Here is a 17,073-nt window from a genome sequence, read left to right on the forward strand (position 1 = left end):
AATCATGGCTTTCCTATTTGCTATGAAAAAAAGTACAGTATTTCACTGGAAAGAGAGATTTAAATGTATTAGCTAAAACCAACTATTATCTAATGTTTTATCTAACTGTGATCAGATGGTGGGAGAAACCTTGATTCCACCCTTTGGGTGAAGTTTCTATTTCAGGCACAGAGCTGTAGTGAGTGTGCATGGTGTGCCAGTATCACAGCAGTATCTGAATGCTGAGTGAATCTACTGGATGGCATCTACCAAAATTATTATTAAACCCTGGTATTCCTGCATGGTTTAGAGTCAGAGAATCATTTAGGTTGGAAAAGCCATCCAAGATCATCAGGTCAAACCATTCCCTCAGCGCTGCTTCGGCCACCACTGACCCATGTCCCCAAACGTCACATCAAAACGGCTCTTAAACTCCAGGGATGAGGATTCCACCACTGCCCTAGGCAGCCTGTGCCAAAGCTTGATAAGCCTTTCCATGAAGGAATTGCTCCTGACACACACCCTGAGCCTCCCCTGGCCCAGCCTGAGGCCATTCCCTCTGTCCCTGTTCCCTGTCCCTGTTCCCTGTCCCTGTTCCCTGGCAGCACAGCCCGACCCCCCCGGCTGTCCCCTCCTGGCAGGGACTTGTGCAGAGCCACAAGGGCCCCCTGAGCCTCCTTTTCTCCAGGCTGAGCCCCTTTCCCAGCTCCCTCAGCCCCTCCTGGGGCTCCAGCCCCTTCCCCAGCTCCGTTCCCTGCCCTGGACACGCTCCAGCCCCTCGGTGTCTCTCCTGTGCTGAAGGGCCCAGAGCTGTCCCAGCACTGGAGGTGCCTCAGCAGCGCCGGCACAGGGGACGGGCCCTGCCCTGGGGCTGTGTCACACCTGGCTGGCACAGCCCAGGGGCCACTGGCCTGGTTCTTGTCCTGTGCCTTGCTTTGTGCAGCCTGCAGGGTCTGCACTCCCTGTGTGTTCTCACACAGTGCTGTTGAGAGATGCTGTAACTGCAGGCGCTGCAAGCACTGCCACAGCAGCATCAATAATACACCATATCCCAGGGCAGACTTAAGGATTCTTCCAGGATGGACAGCTTGATCCCTGGAGGGAACTGTCAGCAGCATTTCATTTCACTCCTGAGTTGAGGTATAGCCTAACAAAGAAACCCTGGTGTACTGGGAATCCGTGGCTAGAGCACACAAATGCTAAGCATCCACCACCTTTGGAAGAGTTGCGCATCCAAAAGGATTCATAGCACTGCAGTCTTTGGTGCTGTTGTGACTTTCTGGATATAAACATCATCAGTGGTATCAGCTTGGGTAAACCTACTCAAAATCATCTTTCTAAAAATCCTGGAAGACTTCTGCTGACTGATTTTTATATCTGTGTATGGCCAAAATTCTTGGTTCACAAGTTTTGTATTTGATGTTTAGTAGAACTTAAGAAATGTCTTAGGAAATCTCCAGCCTTAAAGTAAGAAAATTCTCATTTGTTTCAAAATTCCTGTCTGGTCTTTTATTTATGCTAGATCTTTAAAATAATGTTGTTCTTGCTGCTACATTAACACAAAAAACAATAAAAAATTGCTTTCCCTTTGTTATGGTGTGTTTTTTGAATTGTACTCCATTATGGTATGTTCCCAGTTGCTATGGTAATCAACATTGTATAAATCAATAAAAATAAATAGCATGTTATATCTATTTCATAACACAATCTAATTTAATTTGGAAACAGTTATGGAAGTCTCTACTTAATAGCAGAAATCTGATTCATCTTAATTCACTGCTAATAGACAGGGAAAGTGTAATCTACTCTATATAAATAATTTTTTCTAATTTTATTAAATCAACTTTTCCCCTTGGATATAACCACATAATTTTTCTTCAGTCTGTGTGGACTATTTTTGTTGGAGAGCAGAATTTATCCTGAGTATTTGTACTGGGGATATGGTATTTTTTACAGAACAATTAGCCCCTGGAACACAAAGCCACAAAATATTATGAAGGCGAATGGAAAGATTTGTAGAAGATTTGGAAAGTTTGACAAATTAAATGAAATTAATTTAGTGACTGCTTCAGGGCATAGACTAATTACCGTCTATCTTTTGATAGATGCTTAGGGGAAAAATTTCTTCCTGTTGCAGTGTTTCTCACAGCTTTTCTTGCAGTATATAAAATCTTGCATAGCATGGAGTAAATAGAAATTTTTCACTGTTACTTACAACACGAGTAATAACTTCAGTAACAGGTATTAACATTATAATAGGTAATAACATAAGCAATAGGTGCAGCCCTAAAGTTACTGAGCATCTGGTTTAAAAAAAAAACTAAGTATTTTCACATGGCACATGAGTGAGCTGTGGATCTTGTGACTATAAAATAAACATGTTTAAAAGAGAGAAGAAAAATTCACTGAAAAATGAGTACCAAGAGCTCAAAGATTCAGATGTAATTTGAATTATGAAGTCCATTGAGGGTTGTAAACTTGAACCAGTGCTTGCTTGAACTTGAACTATGATTGCTTTTACTTCTTTTTTAAAGCACCCAATACTTGCATAATAGAGACAAAATATTGGTGTTGGTGAACCTTCATATCACAATAGCTGTTGATACGTTGGTTGGTTCCTAAATCAAACTGATAGAAAACAGATCTGAGGAAGATTTGCTCAGCATCTACATTTGGTAGGAATACATTAGGGAAACTGGGGCCTGGAGGGGAAGTGGAGGGGAAGTGATTGCTATGTATGCTTCCCTCCTGGGAGGTCCCTGGTCCCTAGGGTTAAATAATGCAGCCTGTATCACTTAACAGTAGTGTTATTTTATCACTGAGTCGATCCTTTTACTTTGCCAGAGGTCATTATTGGACTGCAGAAGGAGTTTTGCTAACAAGATGTGATGTGTGTTGCAGGACATTTATCTCCATAAGCCGAACGTGAAGTGGGATGATATTATAGGGCTGGATGCAGCTAAAAGGCTGGTCAAGGAAGCAGTTGTTTACCCCATAAAGGTAAGGTGCTAAATAGTTTTGAGGAAACCAGTGTTGGGCTTGTTAGCTTGTTTCCTTGTAATTATAGTGGTGTTTTAGAATTCTCAATACTTCTGTGCTTTTGTAGGTCATTTGAGTTAGAACTGTTGGTGCTCCTGCTTCATGCCAGAACTATTCCTGTTCCATCTGAAAAGGCAGATGGATTCTTCTATAGGAAAAACAACTTTCAGTATTAAAATTGTTAAGTTTTAATTGTTAAATAAAAAGAGTTTTGTCCAATTCTTTGGCACCTTTGGTATTGTAAAAAGTGCTGGGTTTCACCTATATTGATTCTGTGAAAAATGACTTACAGAAGAGAATGTTACATCAATTGCACTTGAAAAAAACAAAAAAAGAAGCCCACTGAAAACAGAATTCAAATAATAAATACAGTATTTTTCTCAGTACTCAGATCATATGTGTCACATTGTTTTGGTGCGGTTTTATGCCTCTCTTCAAATTTCTCATGTTTCTTGAATGTGCTAGGAGCAGTGAAGGTGGGGACTACAATGCCTTGCAGTTTTGTTTTAGAGGATACATTTTTAATCCCTGGATTTCTTTTCTGCTTCTACAGTATCCAGAGCTGTTTACTGGCATTCTGTCCCCTTGGAAAGGATTATTGCTATATGGACCACCAGGTATGGGGAGCTTTTTACCACATCTTTGTGTTTGTCACTGCTTCTTGTTTTATCCTGTGGACAAATTATTGATGTTAGTTAGATCAGATTGTTAAAAAAGAACAGAAGTAAAAGTACATAAATTAAAAGGAGAGAATGTTGGATGGTTGTGTCCATCTCTGACACTCAAACCTGGGCTTTCTTATGAGCCTTGGCTATTTTTATACCCGGATCTTCCAGAGACAGTACTCTGGAATAATTACAGAGACACTAACAATTCAGGGGAATGAAAACTCAGATCTCTGTTTTTACTCAGCTTGGACCATTTTAATCAAGTTTGGCATGGTGCTAAGGTATGTCAATAAATCTGCCATGGACCTACCTCTGTAGTGAAAAAGGTCCTTCCTTTCTTCTGCTTTTAGGGGCTGTGTTTGGCAATGGGGTGGAAGCTTTGCCTTCTTCCAGCTGGGTGTTTTCCTTGTCGGTGCAGCTTCCCTGCTCCTTCTGCCCCACTCTGACATGAGGATGTGGCTGGAAGGGAGCAGAGGGCACAAGAAACACCTGAGTCAGGCTGCAAAGCCTGTCTCTGCAATGAAGTCCATTTGGTCCTGTGAATGTTTAGATGTTCCTGCTACAGAAGGCACCCTTTCAAAATGCACTACTTCAGGATTTGGAGAATGCATTTGCAGTTCTGTATTACCTGAGTTTCTCCAAACAATCCTGAAAGCGTCAAAAAATATTCTGAGGGCTGGAGCCCCTGTGCTCTGGAGGCAGCCTGGGAGAGCTGGGGCTGCTCCCCTGCACAAGTATTCAGGCTCCAGGGAGAGCTGAGAGCCCCTGGCAGGGCCTAAAGGGGCTCCAGGAGAGCTGCCCAGGGACTGGGGACAAGGCCTGCAGGGCCAGCACCCAGGCAATGGCTTGCCAGTGCCAGAGGGCAGGCCCAGCTGGGATATTGGCAAGGAATTGCTGGCTGGGAGGGTGGGCAGGCCCTGGCACAGGGTGCCCAGAGCAGCTGGGGCTGCCCCTGCATCCCTGCAGTGGCCAAGGCCAGGCTGGACAGGGCTTGCAGCAGCCTGGGATAGTGGAAGATTTCTCTGATCATTGCAGGGTGTAGGTCTCAATGGCATTTAAAAGTCCCTTTCAACCCAAACCATTCTATGAGTTTTTTACTGTTTTTATCTGACTGGTAGTAGAATGAGGGGAACTCATTCAAACCTTTGCATTTTATTCCTTTGGAGAGTGAATTTCTCAAATACTGTTGTTTGTAGGCACTGGAAAAACTTTGCTTGCTAAGGCTGTTGCCACAGAATGCAATACAACCTTTTTCAACATATCAGCATCCACCATTGTCAGCAAATGGAGGGGTGATTCAGAAAAACTGGTCCGGGTAAGAATTACTCTCTCATTTATTATACTTTAACAAACATCACATTCCTCCTTGAAGAGCTGGGGTTCAGCACAGAACTGAAAACAAGTATTCCTGTGATACCCACAATCTTTCCTGATTTAGACAAAACATGTCATTGATCACACCTAGTTCTGAAAGAAGGAATAATATCACTTCTGCAGAAATCTTATAATGGATTCTTGCTGTGGGACTTCAGTTCTGAAATGTAAGATGGAGCAGATGTTCTGAGGGCAGCAAAGATCTTTGACTGCCTGATTAGGAGTCAGACAATCAGAGTTCCAAACTAGTGTGTGCTTAGTGACCTCTTCAAAGCACCTCACATCCATTTTGCAGGGATTTGCTCCTAGACACCATGCAAAATGTAATTTAGATTCCAAATTCCTAGTTGTTCTTCATGGCACAAAGTGGGAAAATAACTCCCTTGTCACAAAGATCTTCTATTCAAATGCAGATGTAATGTTGTTTCAAGGAAGGTGGTTTTCTGGCAAATGGGTAGATGCATTTTTGTGTATAAACTAGTGAGGAGTGTGCATGGCTCAGCTGTGGTACAAAAAAGTTTAGGGGTTCAGGTGTAGGATCCTTGCCTATCTGAGTCTCTCTATAATATCCAGCAACTCAGTGGAAAGCCACAAGCTCTTAACCTGCCTTACCCTCATTTCTTGGGCTGCACTTCAGGTAAATGAAACAGGTTTCATGGAAACAAAAACAAAAAACACAGCAAGCTGTTCTCTGCAAATGGCATTGTTACTTTCTCTTGAAATGTCGGCAGTGGCTGCAGCACACTTACTTGTCCTGCCTCCTTTGTCCTTTAAAATGGCATATTTTTCTTCTGATTCCCTTTCTCTATTACTGATCCTCTTGACATTTGTCTCAGTAGCTTCCTGGAATTTTCTTTTCTGGCAGGAATATATGGGGACAGTCTGGTTTTTGCCACCATCATCCAGCAGGCTTTTGTGAACACGCTGCAGCACACTGCTGGAGCACAATGCTGGAGCATTGATATTGAATTTGTGGCATTTTACCCTTAATTAAATTTATGGCAGCATCAAAAAATGAAGTAATATTATGAACTGGGAGAGCTCTAAGAAAAGCATTATGTGAATTTATGTCCTAAAATCACATGAGGCTGGTGAAGGGGAAGTATATATGGGGTTTGTGGCATATCCTCTCATCCTGTTTTGCTCAGTTCCACACCATATTTTTGTGATTTTATATATTTTATATATTATATTTCTAGTGAAATTGTATGCTGGTCATGGTCCACTTGTTACTCTGGGAAAATAACTTAAACCCTGTGTTTCATGCTCAAAGTGATGAAAATAATATGTATCTTTTAAAATTTGGGGGTTTTTAAGTGTTCAGATTTGAAAGTGCTGGTCTAATATATATTGTTAGTGATACTTATCTAAAAACTCAAAAAAAACTTTACTCAAGAAAAACTGACAGTGTTTTCTTACTCCTAACACAGGCCTCCCCATGTTTACGGAAAATTAGATGAACCTTCATTCTCCAAAGAGCAGATCCACATTTCTTGTTTCAGCTTAATAGCCCATTTTTTTAATCATGGTTGTTCATGCAATTTATGTTTGTTTTGATCATGAAAAAAGAAGAGTGCTTGGTTATTATCAAAAGAATCAGTGCATTTTCTTTCATTATGCATCAGCTGACCTGCAATTTTTTCCCCTCAAATCCTTATTTAAAAAAAAAAAAAAAAAGTACAAATGGAGCAACAACAAAAGGCACATGTTTAATCTCAGTAACAATTTAGGAGTTCCCAGAATCCTCTGATGGATCATTTTCTTCTATCCCATTATTCTCAGGGTACTCTGATAGGATTTAGACAGAAAGATTTACACATAAAGGCAGGATTACAAGGCTGAGTTCTTTATATCTCCTTTACAAACCTCTCAGATTTTGTGAGGATTCAGGGACCCTCAGCCTACCCAGAGCTTTTTCCCAGCAGATATCCCTTGGGATGTGGGTGCTGTTAATTTACCTTCCATGCCAATTCACTTTAGTGCCTTCTTGTGTCAGCACCTCTTTCACATTTACTCTTCTCTCTGACAGGTGTTGTTTGAGCTCGCCCGGTACCACGCTCCTTCCACAATTTTTTTGGATGAGCTGGAGTCAGTTATGAGTCAAAGAGGCACTGCTCCTGGGTAACTGGTGGGACCACTCTGGGGATTAAAAGAGAGAGGTGCAGTGGTTGTGTCAGTGACAGCAGAGAAGCAAGACAGGTTTTGTGAGGATTAGCAAGCGGCTACAGGGACAGCGAGAGGGAGGGAGGTGCAGGGCTTTATAACCAGTTGTGCTGTCCTTTAAAGGGATTTGAAATGGAAATAAAGGGCAGCAGTGAGGGAAACAACAGGTGAATTATTAAAGGTAAGTAAGAAGCAGCTTATTTTGTGACACTTTGAAGATAGGCATAGCAGAGTAATAGGGAGTGTACACAGTGGAATGGCATTTTCATCAGTGACAGATTTTGGTGGCATTGTCAGCACTTCCCGTTGCAGGAGTGGGAGTATGTTGGTACTTGAATCCAAGATGTAGACAGTTTATAGTTAAAAACACATTAAAAAGGTTAGGGGCGGGAAAAAAGCCAGAGAAATACAAAAATATTGTTGCGACTATTAGGAACACATTACAGGGGATTTTATGTGCAGTGAATTACATGGTCACTTTATTTGTAAGATATTGTATGTCTATATTGTATGCTTACTATTTATAAATATTGTATGCCCTATTGTAAAGATGCTACTTGTAGTCATCCTCACTTAATAGATGCAAATTATGAGCCAAATTTGTCCTTCATACGTACATTTAAAAGCTCTCATTAACATCACTGGGTTATATATTCTAATAAGGACTTTTATCCTAGATGTTGTACTAATTTTTACATGTACTTATTAAATACTGACTTGGCGTTGATGTTTAAATGCCTTTGCAGAAATAAGTAATTAAATGCGAACTTCAGCCCTTACCATCTAAGGTCCTGATGTTTTTCCTGGGCTGGATCCAGGATTTTCCAAGACCTTCACATCTGGAACCAAGAGTTCCAGCTGGTTTTCTGCAAAACAGATTACCTGTATCAGGGCCAGAATTCTTAGCACTTTGCTTAAGTTCTCCTTTTTTGAAGAAGGATCCTTTCTGTGTGGTCTCTGCCCCGTTTCTAAATTCATATCAGTATGGTGTATTTTTCTGTTTTCTTTTGATAGAACATTTTGCAAAATGTTGAATTCAGTAGTAGGTTTATCTTCTTGTGGCCACTTCACATTCACTCACAGAAAAATGCTACCCTGAAGAGGTAGGTGTCCCAGTTATTTAATGGCAACTATCACACTGTAAGAATTCCCTGCTATAGATAATCAATCAGTCAATCAATCAATCAATCAATTGGAGCCGTAGCTATTTTGCAGTAAGTGTTGGTCTTGCATGAGGAGTAACATGAAATAAAAATTAAATATTTTCTTTGGATTCAGTAACAGTGAATTCTCCTCACTTTAATGCACTGAAAAGAGTCCATTTAAGTAATCATTAGAAAGCTTGATTTTAATGCTTAGATGTTAGCTAATGGAGCTTAATCATGCTTTGAACTGGGGCAAAACTGTGACAAGGGCTCAGTTGCTGTGAATGACACTGTATAAATAAAGATGATTAATGCACTGAGAAAACAATATTTCTCTGAATCTTGGTAGTGGTGAACATGAAGGAAGTCGGCGGATGAAAACGGAATTACTGGTGCAGATGGATGGCTTGGCCCGATCTGATGATCTTGTATTTGTTTTAGCAGCTTCCAATCTGCCATGGTAAGAGATCCAGAGAGTACATTTTGAATACATTTTCATGAGCTTCTAAGCACAGATAAAGATTTTATTTAGACTTCTGCAGAAAAAGCCTTGATATTTGGTTAAAGCATTTAAAGATTAATTTGGGGCTTTTACTTTTAAGCTCTTCAATTCTTGCTATTTGTGTCACATGAGCATAATCCATAATAAAGTCAACATATGCTGGTCGTACCAGCTGCTAATATTTAAAATGGAGTATTTGACTTTATAGGCAAGTTATTTACTATGTTTAAGCTAAGAAGGGTTTTCAGCCTAGAACTGTAAGGGGCTTAAAACATCTGGTGCTTAGAAGGATACTCCATAAATAGGAATGTTGGATTTTATTGGTATCAAATGTGACTTCAAAAAGTTGAGGGACAAAATTCTTTACTATCTTCGACACAATTTAGTGTAGAGGAAAAAAGAGTTTAAGATTGGAGCTGTGGGATTTCATCATGTTGGTTCTCAAACTGGGCAGGATTTGTATTGGGAACAAGACAAACTGGAGAGATGAGGAAGGGAGGTAACATTGTAGTGCAGCAACTGTGGATGCTCAGGAGAGGAGCTGCTGATCCTCACAGCACTGGGATCTTTCTGGATACCCCTGTCCCTAAAGACACACAAACCTGAGTGAATCTGTTCCCCTCTCACATGGAGAAGAGCACAGAACAGGAGAACAGCCGTCATGTTTCCAGGGAACTTCAAGCCATGGTCTGGGAATCATTTGTTGGAGCATTCCCAGAAAGACCTCGTGTGAGCAGCAGTTCAGCAGCATTTGAAGTGGCAAAACTTGAGATTTGACTTAAAGGTGCTTTGTTCAGTGAGATTACTCTTGCCCATTTTAGAGCAGGGCACCTAAAACCAGCTGGGAACCAGAGAGGGCTCTGCACCCACAAACCCACAGGTTTCATTTATGGATTGTTTTTCAAGATTAGTGATTTTTGGCTGAATCTTACAAAGCTGCCATGGGGACAAATGTTGGAAAAGCCTCTCTTTGTGGCTGGAGAGCTCGGGGTTGTGATCAGCAGACTTTTGGGAGTCTCCTGAGTCTGAATGTCACTGGTGTGTAACTACAGCTGCTTTCTTATAGAAACATCTAAAGTCCTACAGCATATTTTATTTTGAACACAAAAATGCACATTTTGGTTGTGCATATTGCCAAATGTTCTCAAAGTCTATGCTAATATTTTATTCCTCTTGTCAGCTGACCCCTTTTTTGTCAGGCCTGGCTGAAAAGGTCCAGGGATCAAGCAGATAGAATTAAATAACAGAAGTGGAGTTTTTGACTGAGAATTGAGGCTGAAAGGTAGTATTTTCAATCAGTCCCATGTGGCAGGTAAGCCTAGCTTGTCTTGTCCAGGGTTTTCAGGCTCTTTAAATGAGAGAATGACCAGAGAATAACAATTTAGGTGTGAACACGTAAAATTTGTGTAGAAGTTTGCTGTACCAAGCTGGGCTGGTGCCTACCCTGTCCCAAAAGTTTGAGTACAGAGCCACCATGGGCTTTTTTTTTTGTAGCCATAATAGCAAAGTCTGAGTGTTAGTTTCAGGGATTTATGTCTTGGACAAACTCATGAATTTAAATCAGTGCAAAATCCACCCCATTTTGTTGCAGTATCTATATAAAAGGAACTGAGCTGAGTTAGATTTAATTGCGTTCCAGTTGTGTAAGAAAATGCTGAAAAAATAATTGCTGTCTGTGTGGACAGTTAAGTTTGAAAGAATTAATACAGTATTAATACATTTATCTCTTTGTTAGTAATACACTATAAATGTTTACATTATTGCAGCATTGTTGCCCTTTTAGAAGCTCTGAGCAGTGTATTGCACCTTCCTGTGTTCTCTTAAATTATCATGTGAGATAATTATTCATGAAGAGAGCTTTATGCATGTGTTTTTTTACTCTGTTTCTGCCTTACAAAATCAATAATCTTTCTGGGAAGTTGTGTAAAATACACAGAATTCAAATTTGAGTATTTTTTTGTATTTGATTTTTGATTATTTTATAATGCTGAAGTTCTAATTTCTGCAAAATTGCTTCCTTTAAGCATCAAAACTTAGTGTCTTTTTTTAAGGTTGAGACAAAATTAAAAGGTTTCTGGTTTGAGGGACCTGCCCTGAATGAAAGCTGTCAGTCTGTTTTGGGACAAGATTAGCAGCTGAAGTGTTCATTTTTGAAAGTTTTATACCTGAGATTTAAGAACTTCCTTTTCGACTTTCTCTCTTGTCTGGTGGAAATGTGCCTAGCACAGAGAAAATGCTCTAAAGAAGGGGCTGGGCAAATGCTTAGAAAGGTGTTTGAGGGGGATAAAAAGCCTGGTGAGAGCCTGAGTTTTCACATCACTGGGGTTCTCCAGCCTCAAGGAATTTGGGATTATCTGCCTCCAGAGAGGTCAATAGGTTTTCAACCTGTTTTAGAATCCCAACTATATACTTACAGATTATTTTTATGAGTGTTAGGTGACATTTAGCCCCACTGTCAAACCCAGACTTCATCTCCACAGGAATATTTCATAAGAAAATTTCAAAATACCTACTGCTACCTAAGTTGTGGCTTCACAGCACGGCCCTGTGCTCTTGAAAACATTTGTTGTTAAGCTGGATTTCAAGAGATTTGTTTAACATGTATATTTATTGATCAGGGAAAAAAAAAAAAAAATTAGTACCAAGCTGCTTTTAGAAGAATGAAAAGAAGCCTAAACAAAGCTCTTTACACTGCTCTAAGCTGCACTGCAGCTATAGATCTTCCTCTTCAACCTGTGCTTGCTGCCCAGCCCTGCTTTCTGCTGCTCATCTGCAAGGTGTTTCTATTGACAAATTACTTGCTGAAATTATTAAATGTAATTAAATAAAGTAAAAGTGTCATTAGTGAAGGAATAAAGAGATCTTTAATCACATAGTTTCCTAATTTATCAACAGATTTAATTCAGTTTTCATTGTAGTGCTGTTTTCTTCTCATCCTTACCCTCAAGGTGGGTGAAGTTGTGGTGCACACAAATTCTTACCTCCCAACCCAAACCATTCTGTGAATCTGTGATGCCTCCTAATGTTAATTGCAAAAAGTCTTCTATCTTATGGATCTGTAGAGCTCTGTTAATCTTTTCTTGAGCATCTCTCAGTACTTCCTTTGGCTGTTCTCTCAGAGAATATTTGGCTCAGAGCTTTGTATTCTGCTCTGGTTAATGTCACTTAACCTTGCATTTGATCAAAACAATTCAGCAACAACCTAAACACTGGAGATAACAAAAACATTGTTTCTTTATTTCCATCTTGAGCCAACAGGTCACTGTAACCCTCTGGATAAACAGAATCAGAATGACAGAATCACAGAATGGTTTGGATTGGCAGGGACTTGAGAGCACATCTAGTTCCACTCTCCTGCCACGGGCAGGGACACCTTTGACCAGCCCAGGTTGTTCAAGCACCCCATTTTTGAACAATTCAGGTATGGGGCAGCCACAGAGCAGCTGTGGCAAAGCTTCTCTGCATGGAGCAGAGACTTCTGTTGGAGACTTATTTACAGAACAAGGCGAAGGGGGCCCATCAAAGTGTGTCCTTGGGGGGCCTGAAGCAGAAGGAGTGATGGAAAATGTCATCCTTTGGAGGATTTACAGGCTATTTGCAGAGGTTGGCTGTGGTTGTCCTTCACCTGCAAAGGCTTTTTAGAGTACCTGCGTGGGCACCTCTAAAACCCTGAGAATTTTGCCCTCTTTACACAGATGATGTTAATGTGGGTGTTAATATGGGTAAATAACAGCAAAGTGTTATCTGCCAGACTAATTATTTCCAGCCAAGCAAGGCAAGTTTAAGAAGTTGAGATGGAAAATGTATTTGAAACATGAGACTAATGGTTCTTTGTGCTGGGTGGGACCCTCTGTGAAAGGCATTGCACTGAACATTGGATGGACAGCACCTGAAAAAGCCTAAAAATATCAATAATATCAATATAGAAACAGCTGCTGATTAACAAATTCTTGTGTTTACTTCTAAGCCCTTGATCAGAAGCAGGGGTGGGGGGGAGCTGAGTGAATTCCTGCTGTCCTCTGGGCTCCTGGTTTTCTGATTTTTGTGTTCATTGTTTGGAGCAGTGTATTTGGAACAAGGAGTCCCACACCGAGACATTTCTGTGGAGAGGGACACTTCTGTTCCTGCAGAGCTGACAGCCAGGCATGCTAAGGACTGGCAGGCACCTGTGTGGGGATTTGGGAGCCCATTTTTGGGTTTCTTTATCATATGCTATGCCATAGAAAGCATTTGGTATAAAAAATAAATAAGGACAAGTCACCAAAGGTGACAGAAATCAGCTCTGGCATTGGGCTACAAATCCATCCTGAGCTGGCTTTGAACTCCCTGGGAACTAAATAGAGTTTCATACAAGAAACTCTATTTGTTGCTTTAATGTTGACTTTGCTGGGGAAAACATTTCACCCAAGGAAATGGGGATAGGGGCAGGTTTATTTAAGTGTGTCTGCAGTCCCAGGTTGCAGATGCAAACCAGCTGCAGCTGGTTCCTCGTGCTCGGCCAGCACAGGTGGAAATTCTGCTTAGGGCTTCTGTTCTTCTGCCTGCACAAGAAACTTTGAAGTGGGTTTCCCCTGGATGAGATTTTCTTGCCAGGTATAAGGACTAAATAATATTTTAAACTGGAATAAGGAGTCTGTGACTGAATGGGGCCAGTAGAGAAAGATTGGTACAGGATCTTTTTCTTACCTTTTTTTAGACAAAACATCATAGCCAGTGTTGACATTGACAGAACCAGGGTTTTTAGCTCACTGACTTTATCCAGCCTCTTCGCCCTGCACATGATATTTTTGATAAGAATAATGTCCCTTCTGGCTGTTAATCTATAATAATAAAAATATAAATAAACAAACCCAAAACAAAACAAACCAAAATATAAATTATAAAACTATAAAAACATATTTATAATTTGTATTGCAGGAGGAGTCTCAGTTTGGCATCCTGTTCTGCCATAATACACAGCCTCACATCCAAGACCTTCAGTCTGGATTTTATACCTACCGAGCATCCCTTACTAAGTAGCAATTAATTAGTCCTGAGAGTGGCCCAGACAGGCAATTTGTAGTGACTGCTTAACAGGGGGAAAGGGAGAGGCTGTTTCTGACAAGAAATGCTGCAGATGAGTACCAGGGCGAGGAATGGAAGCTGCAACTTCTGGTTGTTACTGTTAGCATCGGTGTCACAAGTAGCGTTATCACTGAACAGGAAACACACTGGATAATTAACCCGCTGTTTGGTTTGGTTTGGTTTGGGGGGTTTTTGGTGTTGGTTTTTTGTTTGTTTGTTTTTTTCCTTGTTTTGTCTGGGTTTTTTCTTGTCCCAGTTTAGGACACAGCTGGAGGGGAGGATCGTGCTGTCCGAGCCGCGTCTCCACAGCGAGATGCGCTGAGACGCTCCCTCCTCTCCTGCCGTGCTTGCAGGGAGCTGGACTGTGCCATGCTGCGGCGGCTGGAGAAGAGGATCCTGGTGGACCTGCCGAGTGAGGAGGCACGGAGGGTGATGATCCAGCACTGGCTGCCCCCTCTCAGCAGCAGCGGCGGGCTGGAGCTGAGGACGGAGCTGGATTACAGCCTGCTGGGCCAGGTGGGCGAGTGCCGGGCGCGCAGCTCAGCCCACCTGGCCCGGGGGGACCTGGCGCTGGCCACGCCACACAAACACACCTGGAAATCGCCGGCTTGAGCAGCTCTGCCTGCAAAATGGTGTGTCCTGGTCCTCTCTGCCGGGCCGGCTTCTCAGCCTTAAATACAGGGAGACTTCCAGCAGCAGCAGATTTTATCACTGCTCTCACCAAGCTGGGAGCACTTGCAATTCATCGGGGTAATGAACAGTTAATTGTGTGGGGAAGGTTTGTCACAGCTCCACTGCTTAGGCAGAAAAGAGAATTTGGCAGCGAAAATACCGCAGCTTCCTTCATTTAGCACTTTGTCACGTCCTGGATTCTTTGAAAACAGAATCCTAGGATGGTTTTGGTTGCAAGGGACTTCATAAACCACCTTGTTCCAGCCTCTAGCCGTAAGCAGGAGCACCTTTAATTAGCCCAGGTTGCTCAAGGTCCCAGCCCTTAAATATTTCAGTTTACCCAGCTGAGATTCTTACATCTCTGTTTACAGGGACACTACCTCTCAGTTCTGCGTTCGTAAGTAAATACATTTATTTTATTAACAGGACAGCTGAGGATGGACTCAGAAAAGTGGGTTGTGTTTGACCTATAGAAAACTGGCATTTAGTAAGAAAATGCCCACTATTTTCCTTGGTCCTTCCTATGAGGAATTGTAGGCATTCAAAAAATAAAAAGCTACATAATTTTGAGGGGATGGTACCAAAAAAATAATAGATTTGTGTGTCTATCTGTCTGTATATAATCGTGTATTTCAGACATCAGTAGACTTAACGAATATTTATACAAATACATAATATATTTGCCTGTAAATTCCATTTCTGTCTGATTTGTGAGCTGTAATGTATCATTCTGATCCCATCACAGGAAACTAGTGGATACTCTGGCTCAGACATAAAACTCGTGTGCAAGGAGGCAGCCATGAGACCAGTGAGGAAAATTTTTGATGCTCTCGAAAATCATCAGCCAGGTACCTCAGCTCTGAGCAGAAAATCCTGCCCGGGAAATGCTGATTTCCTGCTGTAACTTTTGGAACAAACATTCTAACTCCAGCAGGTGGAGCTCTGATATCTGCCTGAAAAAGTTTTAAACTCCACAGTTCCAAACCCTCTAAATTTCTAAAAATTTGGGCTTCTTTTAAAGCTGTCATTAGCTGCGCTCTCAGCATAAATACAATTTTTGATTTATCTCACTAACATTTGGTCTGTTATTTTCCTGCATTAAGTGTTGGACTAGGCATGGGCATAAAAGAGTGTCTTTCAGTAATGGTAACAGGATTTATTCAATTCTCTTGTCTTCAGGTAACAGTAACTTGGCCATGATCCAGCTGGACACAATCACAACAGCCGATTTCCTGGATGTGATCACCCACACCAAGCCATCAGCAAAGAATCTAAGCCAGAAGTACATGGCTTGGCAGAGGGAATTTGAGTCAGTCTGACTGAAAAAAAAAACAACAAACCAACCCCAAAATCAAAAACCTCAGCCATTTGCTATCCAAAGTGGCCTCCAAAGGATCAGATGTTGATGGGGAAGGAGGTGCTGTTGTTTCAAGGAACAAAATGCAGTGATAAGTGTCAGAGGGAAGTCTTTACTTTCAAAATGCAAGGGTGGGTGAAGGGGTGGTGGTTATTCCTTATGCAAAAAAGTTATTGGAATTAATGTGATGTCAGCTCCTATGCAACACAGCCTCCAGCCTTAATTTTATGCATAAAGACTTAAAAGATTGATTGAGTCTCAGTCTTTATTCATGACAGATTTTGGGTAGAACTGGAGGAAAGTTTAAAAGCAGATAGACAATTACTGTAATTCTCCATTTCTGACACTAAGTAGATCATCACAGTCAGTGTAGCTTTCCCAGAAGAGACCTGCACTCCTCCTAATGAAACACAAAATAGGAGTTTTCAGTGAAATTCAGGACCTCAGCAGGGCATGTAAATTTGGCTAGTTTGTCACTATATTCAGATGAGTTCAAAGCCTTGAAGTGTGTTACTTTCCTGTTGGTTTGGGATACTTCCAAGGTGAAAAAGAGAAGCAATTAGAGAAAAACTGCAGAATATCAGCAAATTTGAGATAATTAACTAGAAATTATATTGGTGGCTGCCCACTGGTTTGCAACCAGCCATAAATCAGAATTGCAGAATCCCAGGATAGGTCAGGTTGGAAAGGACCAGAGGTGCTCACATCTGGTGCCACCTCCCTGCTCCAGCCTGGCCATCCCAGAGCACAGGGCACAGGATTGTGCCCAGAAGGGTCTGGAATACCCCGGTGAGGGAGATTCCTCCCCTCTCTGGTCTCTGTTCAGGGCAGAAGTTGTTCCTCCCGTGCAGGGGCAGCTCCTGGGCTCAGTCCCTGCCCATCGCTCTGGTGCCATTGCTGGGCTCTGCTCTGACCTCCCTGCACCCAGGGACACCCAGGGACACCCAGGGACACCCAGGGACACCCAGAGACACCCAGGGACACCCAGAGACACCCAGGGACATCCAGAGACACCCAGAGACACCCAGGGACACCCAGAGACACCCAGGGACACCCAGAGACACCCAGGGACACCCAGAGACACCCAATGTAAATTATATTTACAACAGA

At 41.8% G+C, this 17,073-nt stretch overlaps 1 protein-coding gene across 16 annotated transcripts in view; it reads left to right on the plus strand.

Moving 5' to 3' along the window:
- The window catches only part of KATNAL2 (katanin catalytic subunit A1 like 2), a 28,733-nt gene extending 12,519 nt beyond the window's left edge, over positions 1 to 16,214 (plus strand). For 14 of the 16 annotated variants that reach the window (XM_023944108.2, XM_023944109.2, XM_023944113.2 and 11 more), the window contains 8 exons: positions 2,881 to 2,979; positions 3,572 to 3,635; positions 4,883 to 5,001; positions 7,090 to 7,181; positions 8,718 to 8,828; positions 14,288 to 14,450; positions 15,352 to 15,454; positions 15,786 to 16,214. In XM_023944108.2, coding sequence (XP_023799876.1) covers positions 2,881 to 2,979; positions 3,572 to 3,635; positions 4,883 to 5,001; positions 7,090 to 7,181; positions 8,718 to 8,828; positions 14,288 to 14,450; positions 15,352 to 15,454; positions 15,786 to 15,925 — 891 coding nt within the window. In that variant the 3' untranslated portion in view covers positions 15,926 to 16,214. Of the gene's footprint in view, positions 1 to 2,880; positions 2,980 to 3,571; positions 3,636 to 4,882; positions 5,002 to 7,089; positions 7,182 to 8,717; positions 8,829 to 14,287; positions 14,567 to 15,351; positions 15,455 to 15,785 lie in introns of all 16 variants that reach the window. The other 2 variants (XR_015280261.1, XR_015280262.1) reach the window with 1 other exon arrangement.
- Positions 16,215 to 17,073: the final 859 nt, after the last annotated feature.

Source organism: Cyanistes caeruleus, chromosome Z (assembly GCF_971803275.1).
Source record: "Cyanistes caeruleus chromosome Z, bCyaCae1.hap1.1, whole genome shotgun sequence".
NCBI lineage: Eukaryota > Metazoa > Chordata > Aves > Passeriformes > Paridae > Cyanistes > Cyanistes caeruleus.